General features: G+C 50.4%; 1 protein-coding gene across 1 annotated transcript in view; it reads left to right on the top strand.

The window, feature by feature from the left end:
* Window positions 1-967: 967 nt before the first annotated feature.
* The window catches only part of LOC118021946 (group 10 secretory phospholipase A2-like), a 15,617-nt gene continuing 4,475 nt past the window's right edge, over window positions 968-12,109 (top strand). Inside the window, exons 1-3 of the mRNA XM_035022439.1 lie at window positions 968-1,064; window positions 4,268-4,418; window positions 6,082-6,188. Coding sequence (XP_034878330.1) covers window positions 968-1,064; window positions 4,268-4,418; window positions 6,082-6,188 — 355 coding nt within the window. The remainder of the gene's footprint in view (window positions 1,065-4,267; window positions 4,419-6,081; window positions 6,189-12,109) is intronic.

Raw genomic sequence — 12,109 nt, 5'->3', positions numbered from 1 at the left:
TGAGATGCCCCAGGCGGGAAGGGGATGGGGTGTGGGCTGTGCTCCCACACCTCTGCAGCCTCACCCCCTCATCCCCACCATGCCAGCTCTGTCTTGGGCCAATCTTGGACCGCCTCAGTTTCCCTAATACGGTGGTGTGGTGGTGAGGGTGGGGGTGGCTGCAGAGGGTTGATTTCGAGGGGGTATCAGGAGCGCCAAGTTTCCTGCATTTAGAATGTTTAAGGGGCCGCCTGGCTCAGTTGGTAGAGTGAGCGACTCTTGACCTTGGGGTTGTGGGTTCCAGCCCCATACTGGGTATAGAGATGACTTAATAAAGTAAAATCTTTTTTTTTTTTAAGATTTTATTTATTTATTTGAGAGAGAGAGTGAGAGAGAGAGAGCACAAGAGGGGGGAGCGGGAGAGGGAGAAGCAGACTTCCCTGCTGAGCAGGAAGCCCGATGCGGGGCTCGATCCCGGGACTCCAGGATCAGGACCCGAGCGGAAGGCAGTCGCTTAACCAACTGAGCCACCCAGGCGCCCAATAAAGTAAAATCTTCAAACAAACAAACAAAACAAAAAACCAACAAACTAAACTAAAATGTTCAAGATCAGTTCAGTTCCCCCCCCTTCCCCCGCCACGGCCCCCAAGGCTTGTCTTCCTCGCGGACGTCCAGGTGAGCGCCGGGAGGGGGCTGAAGTAGTACCAGCAACCGAGCACCTTTGTTGCACGCCTACTCCTGGACCGACCCGCGCCCTCCCTCTGTCGTTCTCCCCAAGTCCCCGTCCGGCACATCTGGAGCGGGACTCTCCCTCCCGCCCGGCGCGCCCCTGCCCATTCGGGGGGAGCCCGCGGCGGAGGTCCGGGAGCGCCCGCCCCGCCTGCCCGCGGGGCCGGAGGCGGGGCCGGGCGGGGCCGGGCGGCGGGGAGGGGGTGCGGGGCTCCGAGACGACACCGCGGCCCGAGCTGCCGGCACCTGCAGCCGTCGGATGGGTCCGCTGCCTCTGAGGCCGCCCGCAATGCTGCGGCCGCCGCTGCTCCTTCTGCTCCTGTTGCTGTTGGGACCCGGACCCGGGCCCAGCGCTGGTGAGTGAGTGAGGAGGGGGCCCCCCCCGGAGGAACGGGGAGCCCTGCCTTCCCGTCCCTCTGCAACCCCTCCAACTCATCAGCCTCTCCACCGCCTCCCGGGGCCCGGGGAGCCCCCGGCCCTCCTTTCCCGCCTCTCTGATGCATTCTTTATAAGGTTTCCAGGAACCCTGTCCCCCAGCCTCACCGCCCCCCCCCCTCCAAGGCACCCTCCAGTCACCTGTCCCTGAGGTCTAAGGTAGGGCTACGGGGGGGACACCTGGGAGGGGCAGGTGAAGAACAGAAGGTGGCTTTCTCACCTGCCCCTGGCCATCACCCTTAGAGAGGTCTCCTCAGCACCCGACTATTTCTGGGGTGTACAGACACACCCACTTGCAGGGAAATATAGGGATACACCACAAGCAGGGAGACACGGAGGCACAGGACACCTTCAGCCTCACCTGGGCACTCAGGTGTAGGGTTCACGGACAGGTTCACACCGGGACACAGGCAAAGGGACCTCGTAGGGAACACACATATGCACACATAAAGCTCAGGCAGACCAGACAGCCCGACGTGGATACACACACACACACAGACACAGACACACACACACACACGCACGCTCAGGCCCATGGGACACCGGGACAGCTTTGGCACTCCCAAGTAGAGGCTGTCGCGGGCAGACAGAGCAAACAGACCCCAGAATGACCTGCCTCACCTAAGTTGATGCAGAGGGAGTGTTTTCCTTGGTTCCAAACTCAGTGCTGGGCGGCTGCCCCGTGCCTTGGTTCTCTGGAGGGCTGTGCCCAGGACCCTGAGATTGCCAGAGTGTGGTCAGGTTGGGGTGGGGACCTCCGGGGACAGCTTTGGGGCATGGAGTTAGGACTGGGGCCATTTCAGGTATGCTTACACAGGGAGTGTTCCATGGGGCTTGGTGGGTCCGGAGGTCAAGGGACCTTTTCTGGAAGCTTACTGTGTGCCAGGGATCTGGAGTTGTCTACAGCAGAAATCTGCCCTAAAAGAGCTCCCAGTTGAGAAGGTCACTCCTAGGGGCGCCTGGGTGGCTCAGTCGGTTAGGCATCTGCCTTCAGCTTCTCCTTCTCCCTCTTCCTGCTGCTCCCCCCACTTGTGCTCTCTCTCTCTGTCAAATAAATAAATAAAATCTTTAAAAGAGTTAAATAGAGGGTCACTCCCATAAGCAGACAGCTGCACAGTGTGGTAAAGACCCCTATGGTCACCTGGGGGCAAGGCAGATTATAGAAGGAGGTGACAGGTGAGCATGGGGTGAGGGTGTGTGCCCTGCAGGGTGTCTGTGATGGGAAATTCAACTGGAGGAGACGTTAATGATGAGCAGGGGCTGCATGGGGGTGTTGAGAGAGGACATGGGGGTGTTGAGAGAGGGGCCCCTTCGTGCAGGGCCTCTGGGCTGTGGCAAGGCCTCTGAGCTATATCTGGACGGTGGGAGCCACGGGATGTTTCGGGCAGATGCATGGGCAGCTGGGAGCCGCACCTGGCCAGTTCTGGGCGAGCGAGGACTGGTCACCCAGAGAGGAAGGCGAAACCTTTAACTGGTTTCTATGTTTTCTTTCTATTTAACTCATCTCTATTCCCCCACCCCCACAAATATGGTACTTTTTCCACCGAGAGAAAACAACAATGGGTTTAATTTTGGCTCTTCAAAAAAGTCAGGGTGATGAACACTTGTTTTAAAAAAATTTTTTTAAGGATTTTATTTATTTATTTGACAGAGAGAGAGAGCACACACAAGCAGGGGGAGCAGCAGAGGGAGAGGGAGAACCAGGCTTCCCGCTGAGCAGGGAGCCCGATGCGGGGCTCCATCTCAGGACCCTGGAATCATGACCTGAGCCGAAGGCAGACGCTTCATGGACGGAGCCACCCAGGCGCCCTGAAAACTTGTTTTAGATGAAAAGCGATGAGACCTTATGGGCAGATGCAATGCACAGACCTGGCCTGGCTCCTCTGTCCCCAAGCGGCAGAGAGTGGACACCCAGGAATCAGACAGGTCTCCGTGTGAGTGTCTGCTCCAGGCCTCGGCGGCCCCGTGCATCTTCAAGCCTCAGGCTCCCCAGCCATAAATGGGATAACAGCTGCCTGCAAGACAAAGAGGCTATGCTCTTGACAATAGGAGATGCCTGTCAACTGGAGAGCACGGTGCTTGGTATGGGGTGAGGTTCAAGTGATCACACTCCTTACTGTTACTCTGTTTGGTTTTTTGGACCAATGCCAGAGAGCGGACTCCTTCGTTACCTTCACCGGAAGGATTATTGGATGTCCCGGTCACAGTGGGTTTGGAGGGCCCTGACCTCAAGCAGTGGCCCCATTGGTGCCTCTCAGCTCTGTCACCTTGGCAGGCCCCCTTCCCTTGCCCTTACTGGGTGAAGAGGAAGGTGCACCGGTTTGGAGGTCAGAAGCCTGGGTCGGAGCCCCCCAAGAAGATCAGGTTCTTGTTGGCTGTATGACTGTGGGGGTCATCCTTGGTGCTCTGGTCTCCTCTTCCTCACCTGTGAAATGTGGGGGGTCCAGTCACCCCTCCTGTGCATTGCTGTGTGTCAGAGATGCACTGGGATGCAGACAGGTGGCTGGGCTCAGGCCACAGGGCCTCCCTGTGTGGGAGGAAGCCGTGCGTGGGCAGTGAAAATAAGAGAAGATGCAAAAGGCCCCGAGCCCGAGTCTGGAGGGGCACGGTGGGGGGCAGGGGAGATCCATGGACAGGAAAGCCCCTGCAGGGGAGCCTGGTGGCATGGACCCTGTTTAGCTCATTTCTGTTACCCAGTGCCCAGCACAGGCAACTGGACAGACATTTGATTCGGGACTAGCAGTCTGACGAGGAGTAGACGAGGGCAGGAGATTGGAAATCAGGACATTCCAGGAAGCCGCGCCAGCCTTTGCAAAGGCGCAGTGGTGCGACCTTTGGGATGCCGCGGCTCCGTGACTTGTTTTCTCTTTCAGGGCTGCCTTGGAGACATGAATAGTAGAGGCGGGCATGTGCCAGGGGCTTTACATGCATGATGCCGTTTCATCCTCCCTATTGTATAAACAAGGAAACCAAGGCACAGAGAGGTTGAGTAAGTTGTTCAAGTTCACACAGCGAGGAAGTAGGAAGAGCGGGATTCAAACCCAAACAGTCATCCAAGCCCTTCCCACACTAGTGCCCTTCCCCAAGCCCTGCCCTGCAATCTCTGACCTTTGTTTCCCTCTAGCTTCCCAGAGGTCACATGTGCACCGGCGTGGGCTTCTAGAACTGGCAGGGACCGTGAACTGTGTTGGCAGCCGCAGCCCCCTGTCCTACATAAGCTATGGCTGCTATTGTGGTGTGGGAGGCCATGGCCAGCCCCGCGACGCCATCGACTGGTGAGTGCATGCTTGGGCCCGGGCTTAGAAGGTCCCCCACCCTCTGGGGTAGTTAAGGCCTCTCTAAGGAAATACGCACAACCGAGGTTTCTGTTTGGATTAGCAAGGTCCTAGCACGCAGTACAACCTGGCAGGCAGAGGGCCTCCTGGGTGACGGGGCCACTGAGGACACACCCCGGGTGTCACAGCTGCCCCCCCGCCCCCAGCCTGGCCATGCAATGAATTACTTGGGCTGAAAAAAGAACATAGGCTTAATCAGACATATTATGCACCAGGAACCGTTCTGAGAAGCCCTCTCAGTCCTCACAACAACCCCATTTCAGAGATGAGGACACTGAGGCAGGAGAGATTAATTTGTCTGGGGCCACAGAGACAGTGAGGGGTGGGGGCTGGGATCCGAACCCAGGCAGCCCGGCTGGATTTATGCCCCTACCCGCTGGGCTCCGCTACCATGTGAGAAATGCCCGTTCTGTGCAAGGCTGAGGGTTTATTTAGATCTTCCCGGGACTTCCTTTCATTTATCCTCCGAGGTGGGCAGGACGGCTGTCTCCTGAGGCTCAGGGAGGCACGGCCACTCAGCCATTTCCACACAGCCAGTAGGAGGTGGCAGAGGGCACCATGTGATGGTCTCTTCCCTGGCTTGGAGGATTTGACTGTCCCAGACAGGTATTTGCTCAGTCTCATGCTTCCAAGTCTCCTGGGCATGGTTGCCTGCTTCCTACACATCCTCCCAGATGCAGCTCAGGCATTGACCCTTCTGGGTTCCCAGAGTCCCCCCCTGACCCCTTATCCCACGTTCTAGCACTTCTCACCATGCATGTGGTGTCTGGAGGCTTGTCTGCCTCCCCCCATCAGACTGGGGGCTCCTTGAGGGCAGAGTGGCATCTGGCTGACCTCTCCCTGCCAGATCCCATTATGGGCTCTGGACACAGAAGGACTAGTAGCTGGATGGAGACTGTACCAGTGAATGAATGAATAATGGGCAGGTTTGGAGACATTTGTGGATGTTTCTCAGAATTGCTCAACAGCAAATTATCATTATTATTATTATTGAGGTCCCATTATGTAGCAGACCCTGGAGTGGACACTGGGGACACTGTGGAGAGCAGGACAGAAATGGTCCTGTCCTGACAGAGCTCTGGCCACTGCAGAGGACGGATGCTCATCAGTCTTCTCCCTAAAATGAGAGTCTCGTTATAAATCTGCCGTGAAGGGAAGGAACCCAGTTGTATGAGAGGGTGTAACCAGGAGACCGTCATTGACTGGGGAGGTCAGGAGCTGGATGACATCTTGGGATGGGAGCTGGTTCTTAGGCTGAGACCTGGAGGGAGGAAGGATGGACAGGAAGCCATCCCAGGCAGAGGACAGGTCCCACGCAAAGTCAGGAGGCAGGCGGGGCTCAGCTCACTCCCGGCACAGAGAGGAGGCAGGTGCGCGGGAGCTCAGAGACACAGAATGAGGCAGGCAGGGGCCAGGGGACGCAGCCAGGGCACACCCCACACACTGGGGCCAGCAAAATTATTTCCCAGGGTGGGGATTCTTGGGGACACAGCTTGGACCAGAAGATGCTGGCTCCCTGCGTGTCCTCACGTACCCAGAGTCCTGGCCGGGAGAGCATCCCTGCCTCCACCCAGCTGCTGGTCTGCCTGCCTGCCATCCCCAGGTGCTGTCACCGGCATGACTGCTGCTACACGCAGGCTGAGCAGGCTGGCTGCAGACCCAAGATGGAGCGCTACCCCTGGCAGTGTGTCAATCAGAGCATCGTCTGCGGTGAGTCCCCAGCAGGGCCCGTGCCTCTCCCCCTCCCCCCGCCCGCCCCAGCGGCCCCCGGCGTCCTGGCTGCAGTAACTCACCGCTGCTCCCAACACTGCAGAGACCACCCCCAGGGGTTACCTACTCTAAGTGATCTTTAACACGGAGCACTTACGGAAACAGACAAAGAAACCGGGACAAAAGCTAAAAAAGAAATGACACCAGGTATAAACAATCTCAATGTCCATCAGCTGGGGGCGTGGGTAGATTAAACCTGCGATTTATTCTTACTGTGGACGACTCTGCAGCCTGCAGAAAGGGATAAGGTAGAACCTCATGCTGACGCGAGAAGGTGTTGAGTGGAAAAGCAAACTGGAGGACGACATGTCCAGGAAAGCACAATTTTTGTTTAAAAAAAAAAAAGAAGAAGAAGAAGCTTGCAACAGAGTAGCATGCTTCTTTTCCGTGGCTACCTGTAGATACTTCAAAGCTCAGAAAAAGGTATGTAGAGATACAGGGCGTGCAGCGGGTGGCTGTGGTCATCCCTAGACACAGGATCAGGCTGAGGCAGGGGTGGTGGAAGGCAAGTTCACGTTCCTGTAATGTTTCCCTTCCTTTACAAAAAGAATGTCTTCATTAATTACTTTTGAGCCAAAGCTTAGAAAGAAAAGGAATCCACAGCCTGAACTCTGGACGGGTGAAGTGCCCAATCTCTGCAAAGGCATCAAAACGAAATAAAATAAAAAGGTGGACAGATGGACGGGTGGGTGGGCAGACGGAGGGGCGACAGGTGAAGAAGCAGAATGTCATTGGTAGACGTGGCAAGGCAGGTGTACAGATGTTCTCTGCTATTCTTTCAGCTTTTCTGTGGGTTTGAAATTTTCCACAACAAAATGTTAGGAACCAAAAGAAAATGAAAGGAAAGAACTTAGTGGGAGAGGCCTGAGTCTCCATGTCCTCACCCCCAGCTCCAGCGTGTGATCCTCTCAAGATGCAGGCCAGCTCCACCTTGGCGTGGTTTGATAACCCCCCCTGCACCATGGTTCTGAGGCGCCCGCCCCAAACGTCCAGCGCTAAGGACCAGACGCCATGGGCTGGGGCTGGGTTCCCCGCTGGTGAATGGGGGGATATAGAACCTGGACTGAGCCTGTAATATGAGTGTTCATTTCACTGGCCCGTCTTCCCTAAGGCTGAACCAGTGGAACAAGCCCGTGTTCTAGAGACATCCTACCACTTACCATTTGGGGACCCCAGGCAAACCCCTTCCTCTCTCTGGAACACTGTGCCCTCATCTCTCAAAATAGGGCTAATAGTATTGCAGGTTGGTGTCCCCTGGGCCATGTTTGTCCTGCAAATGTCTTGCTTCACCTGCACAATGTTTAGAAAAGCAATTTGAGCCAGTATTTGAAAAGTCAAAACAGGTCACATGAAAAAATTCTGAATTTCTGAATGTCCGGTTTTCCTTAAAAAAATTGGGGGGTCCAATATCATCAAGACCTGGTAGCAACCATTGGCTGGAGCTTAGAGGGGCTGCCAATTATGGGGAGGGCCTCTCTCTCCCATCTGCCCCAGTCCCCACCATGCCCTATTGCCTCACATTGAGGCCAAGTGACAATTACCACATTTCACTTCCCTTGTGCTCTTCATTTGGTTATGGAAAAGAAATATTTCTTTTTTTTAATATTTTATTTATTTATTTGAGAGGAGAGAGAGAGAGCAAAAGCAGAGGTCAGGGAGAGGGCCAGAGGGAGAGGGAGAAGCAGGCTTTCCGCCGAGCAGGGAGCCCGATGAGGGGCTCGATCCCAGGACCCTGGGATCATGACCCGAGCTGAAGGCAGACGCTTAACCAACTGAGCCAACCAGGCGCCCCTCTCTTTTAATCTTTCTAACTTTGTGGAGGAGAAAGTCTCAGTTCAGTGTTAATTTAGCTTTAACATCCCTGGAACACTTGATGATTTTTTTTTTTTTTAACAGAGAGAGCAGGCTCATATCCAAGAACACTTTCTGTTCATCAATTGAATTCTGCCTTAAAAAAAATTCTTCCTATTTATCTATCTACCTACCCATTTATCTACTTATTTGTCTTTACGTGCAAGCAGTATGTATTTAATGAGGATAATTGTAACAGAATCCATCCTAACTTCATTGTACATTTTACATGACCAACCACTTATGGAGTTTAAAGAAAAATAAAACAATAATTAAAAATGTTAAATGTTGGAGCACCTGGGTGGCTCAGTCAGTTAAGTGTCCACCTTCAGCTCAGGTCGTGATCCCAGGATCCTGGGATCGAGCCCTGCATCGGGCTCCCTGCTCAGTGGGGAGCCTGCTTCTCCCTCTCCCTCTGCGCCTTCTCCCGCTCATGCTCTCTCTTGCTCGCTCACTCTCTCAAATAAATAAATAAAATCTTTTAAAAAATGCTAAGTGTCCCTCAGAGCAACCTTACTGGTTTTTTGCTTTTTTTTTTTTAACATTACTGTTTTTTGTTTTTTTTAACCTTACTGGTGTTTTTTTTTTTTTTAAAACAAAGCAGTAAGAAAAGGACTGATGCATTTATTTTTAAGATTACCTTCTGATGGATGGTATTTTCCACATACAGTTTCCTTTCAAATAAATCAAAAAGCTGAATCCATTTTAAAAATAGGAAGTAGGGGTGCTTGGTTGGCTCAGTCGATTGAGCATCCAAATCTTGATTTTGGCTCAGGTTGTGATCTCGGGTTTGTGGGATCGAGCCCTGTGTTGGGCTCCGCTGTGCTGGGTGTGGAGCCTGCTTGGGATTCTCTCACTCCCTCTGGCTCTGCCCCTCCCCCACTCACAGGCATATACACACTCTCTCTCTCTCTCTTAAAAAAAGAAAAAGAAAAGGAAGTAATGGGGCACTTGGCTGGCTCAGTTGGTGGAGCATGTGACTCTTGATCTGGGGTCGTGAGTTTGAGCCCCACGTTGGGTGGGAAGATTACTTAAAAATAAAATCTTAAAAAGTAACAAATATGGGAAGTAATAGTACACGTACAAGGTAGGTAAGGCTGCTGACCCAGAAACTTTTTTTTCCTTTCTTATTTTTAATTGAGATAAACATAATGCAAAATTAAATATTTACAGTATAAGCTTTAGTGATATTTAATACATTCATAATGTCATCCACCACCTCTGTCTAGCTCCAAAAGATTTTCTTCCTACCCCACCCTCTCCCTCAAAAGAGCCCCACTGAGCAGTCAGTCCTCATTCCCCCTTCCGCCACCACCTGGCAACCACCAATTTGCTTTCCCTCTGTATGGATCTACCAATTCTAATTTTATAGATATATATATAAACTGAATTCTGTTATTATATGTTATAATATATATCTCAATTGAATTCTATTATTATATATAATAATATATAAAAGAATATATATTATATATAACTGTATATATTATATTACATAGAATATTAAACAGAATATATAGTATATATAACATTATATAATTCATACAAATGAAGTATATATAATATTTCATATAAATGAAGTCATACAATCTGTGGCCTTTGGTGTATGGCTTCTTCCACTTAGCATCATATTTTCAAGGTTCATCCATGTGGTAGCAGGTAGCTGAACTTCATTCCTTTCTATGGCTGAGTAACATTCCCTTTGTAGGGATAGACCACATTCTGTTCATCCATTCATCCGTTGGCGGACATTGGGCTTTTTGCACCTGCTGAGTACTGGGAATAGTGCTACTCTGAACATTTGGGAGCAAGTATTTGTTTGAGCATCTGTTTCCATTTCTTTGGGAGATATCACTATGAGTGGAATTGCTGGGTCATCTGGTAATTCTCTTTTTACTTTTTGAGGAACCACCAAACTTTTCTACAGAAGCTGTACCCCTTCATATTCTCATTAGCCATGTATGAGGGATCTAGTTTCTCTATAGCCTTGTCAACACTTGTTATCTTCCTGTTTGTTTTGTTTGCTTTTAGTAGAGGTGTTGAGTGTATCTCATTGTGGTTTGGGTTTGCATTTGCCTCATGACTAATGATGTTGAGCATGTTTTCATGTGCTTGTTGGCCTTTTTAATATTTTCTTTGGAGAAATGTCTATTCAAGTCTTTTGCTCATTTTTATTTTTTTATTTGTTTATATATTTTTAACATTTTTATTTTTAAGTAATCTCTACACCTGATACGGGGCTTGAACTCACAACCCCAAGATTGAGAGTCACACGCTCTACCGACTGAGTCCACCAGGCACCCCTCTGCTCATTTTTAATTGGGTTGTCTTTTTATTATTGAGTTATAAGAGTTCTTTATATATTTTGGATTCTAGACCCTTATCAGATATGTGATTTGCAGACGTTTTCTCCCATTTTGTAGGTCGTCTTTGCATTTTATTGATAACATCTTGGATGCAAATATCTATTTTGTCTTTTGTTGATTGTGTATTTGGTGTCCTAAGAATCCACTGCCAGATCCTATGTCATGAAGACTTACCCCTCTTTTCTTCTAACAGTTTTATAATCTGAACTCTTACATTTAGGTCACTGATCCACTTTGAGTTAATGTTTGTGTATAGTATGAGGTAGGGATCCAACTTAATTCTTTCGCATGTGTATATCCAGTTGTTCTAGCATCATTTGAGACTCATTTTTTCCCCATTGAATAGTCTTAGTACCCTTGTTGAGATTCACTTGGCCCTAGATGGATGACTTCCCTGGGCCTCAATTTCCTTACCTGGAAGATGGGTATTGCAAAGATGAAAAAAGTGTTTATAACATGATAAACAGATTGGACTGGGTTGTTACTCTTTCCCTTCCCTTCTCCTCCAGCTGTCAGCCTGATCTGAACCTCTCTCTGACCTCCACTACCTCCATTAGAGAGAACAGAGGATCTGGCATGACTCTCCATTAAACCCACCACTCCTGCACTGCAGGGAAGGAAGACGTCATAAGGGTTACCGGAAGGATGGTCTTAGATATTCTTGGACTCTCAGCTGTATCTCCTTAGCATGAAGTAGCAGTTGGTATAAGAGGAAAGCTGAATTAATATGGAGACATAATATCAATTTTTAGGACCCAAAGTGTCCCAGACATGGTCTTGTCCAGCTCTCTTATTTAGAGTTGGGGAAACTGAATGAAGCTCAGGGAAGGAAGTGACTCGCTTAATGTGGTGGTCATGTGCCCACTCCTGGGTGCATCCCCTGCCCACAGACTGCCCCCAGACTGTCCAGCCCCAGGGTGGGCAGAAAGGAGATGAAATGGGGCTTGACTGGGAAATCGGTTGAAGTTCTCTCCCTTGTCCCTTCAACTGCATGTTCGGCTTGCCGCTAAGCATGCGAAGGCGATGTCTGTAAACTATTTATTGGTGTGTCTGCTGGTGGAGTTCATGCCTGTTTACAGAACTGGCCTCCCTGAACCAAACGAAAAGAACCAAAATATCTATTCTGCATTTGTTTTTGGCTAAAAATATTCTCTTCTTCTGTTTGGAGATACTCTTAGCCATTTACCTAATTACAGGTGTTGCCCATTTTCCATTTATGGGCCTGACTTAAATATATTAAAAAAATTTTAAAGCCTATGATAATATTTACTGGAAGGTCTTTATTTTAAGCTTAATCCTTGCGGGCTGTTTTTTCCTTTTAAGTTTTTATTCTTGAATAACATGATGCTGTTGCGTTCCTGAGGCTATGGAGTGGTGAGACCATGTCTTGCTTTTCAAAGAAACTTTCTGGGGTGCCTGGGTGGCTCGGTCAGTTAAGCATCTGACTCTTGATTTCGGCTCAGGTCATAATCTCAGGGTTGTGAGATCAAGCCCCAAATCAGGCTCCGTGCTGAGTGTGGAGCCTGCTTAAGACTCTCTCTCCCTCTGCGCACCCCTACCCTCCCTCACTCTCTTTCGAAGGAAGGAAGGAAGGAAAGAAGGCAGGAAGGCAGGAAGGCAGGAAGGCAGGAAGGCAGGAAGGCA

The sequence above is a fragment of the Mirounga leonina genome, unplaced genomic scaffold (genome assembly GCF_011800145.1).
Source record: "Mirounga leonina isolate KUSES-001 unplaced genomic scaffold, KU_Mleo_1.0 Mir_175, whole genome shotgun sequence".
Classification (NCBI taxonomy): Eukaryota; Metazoa; Chordata; class Mammalia; order Carnivora; family Phocidae; genus Mirounga; species Mirounga leonina.
Note: the sequence above shows the minus strand (reverse complement) of the source record. Positions and strands in the feature narration are given on the sequence as shown.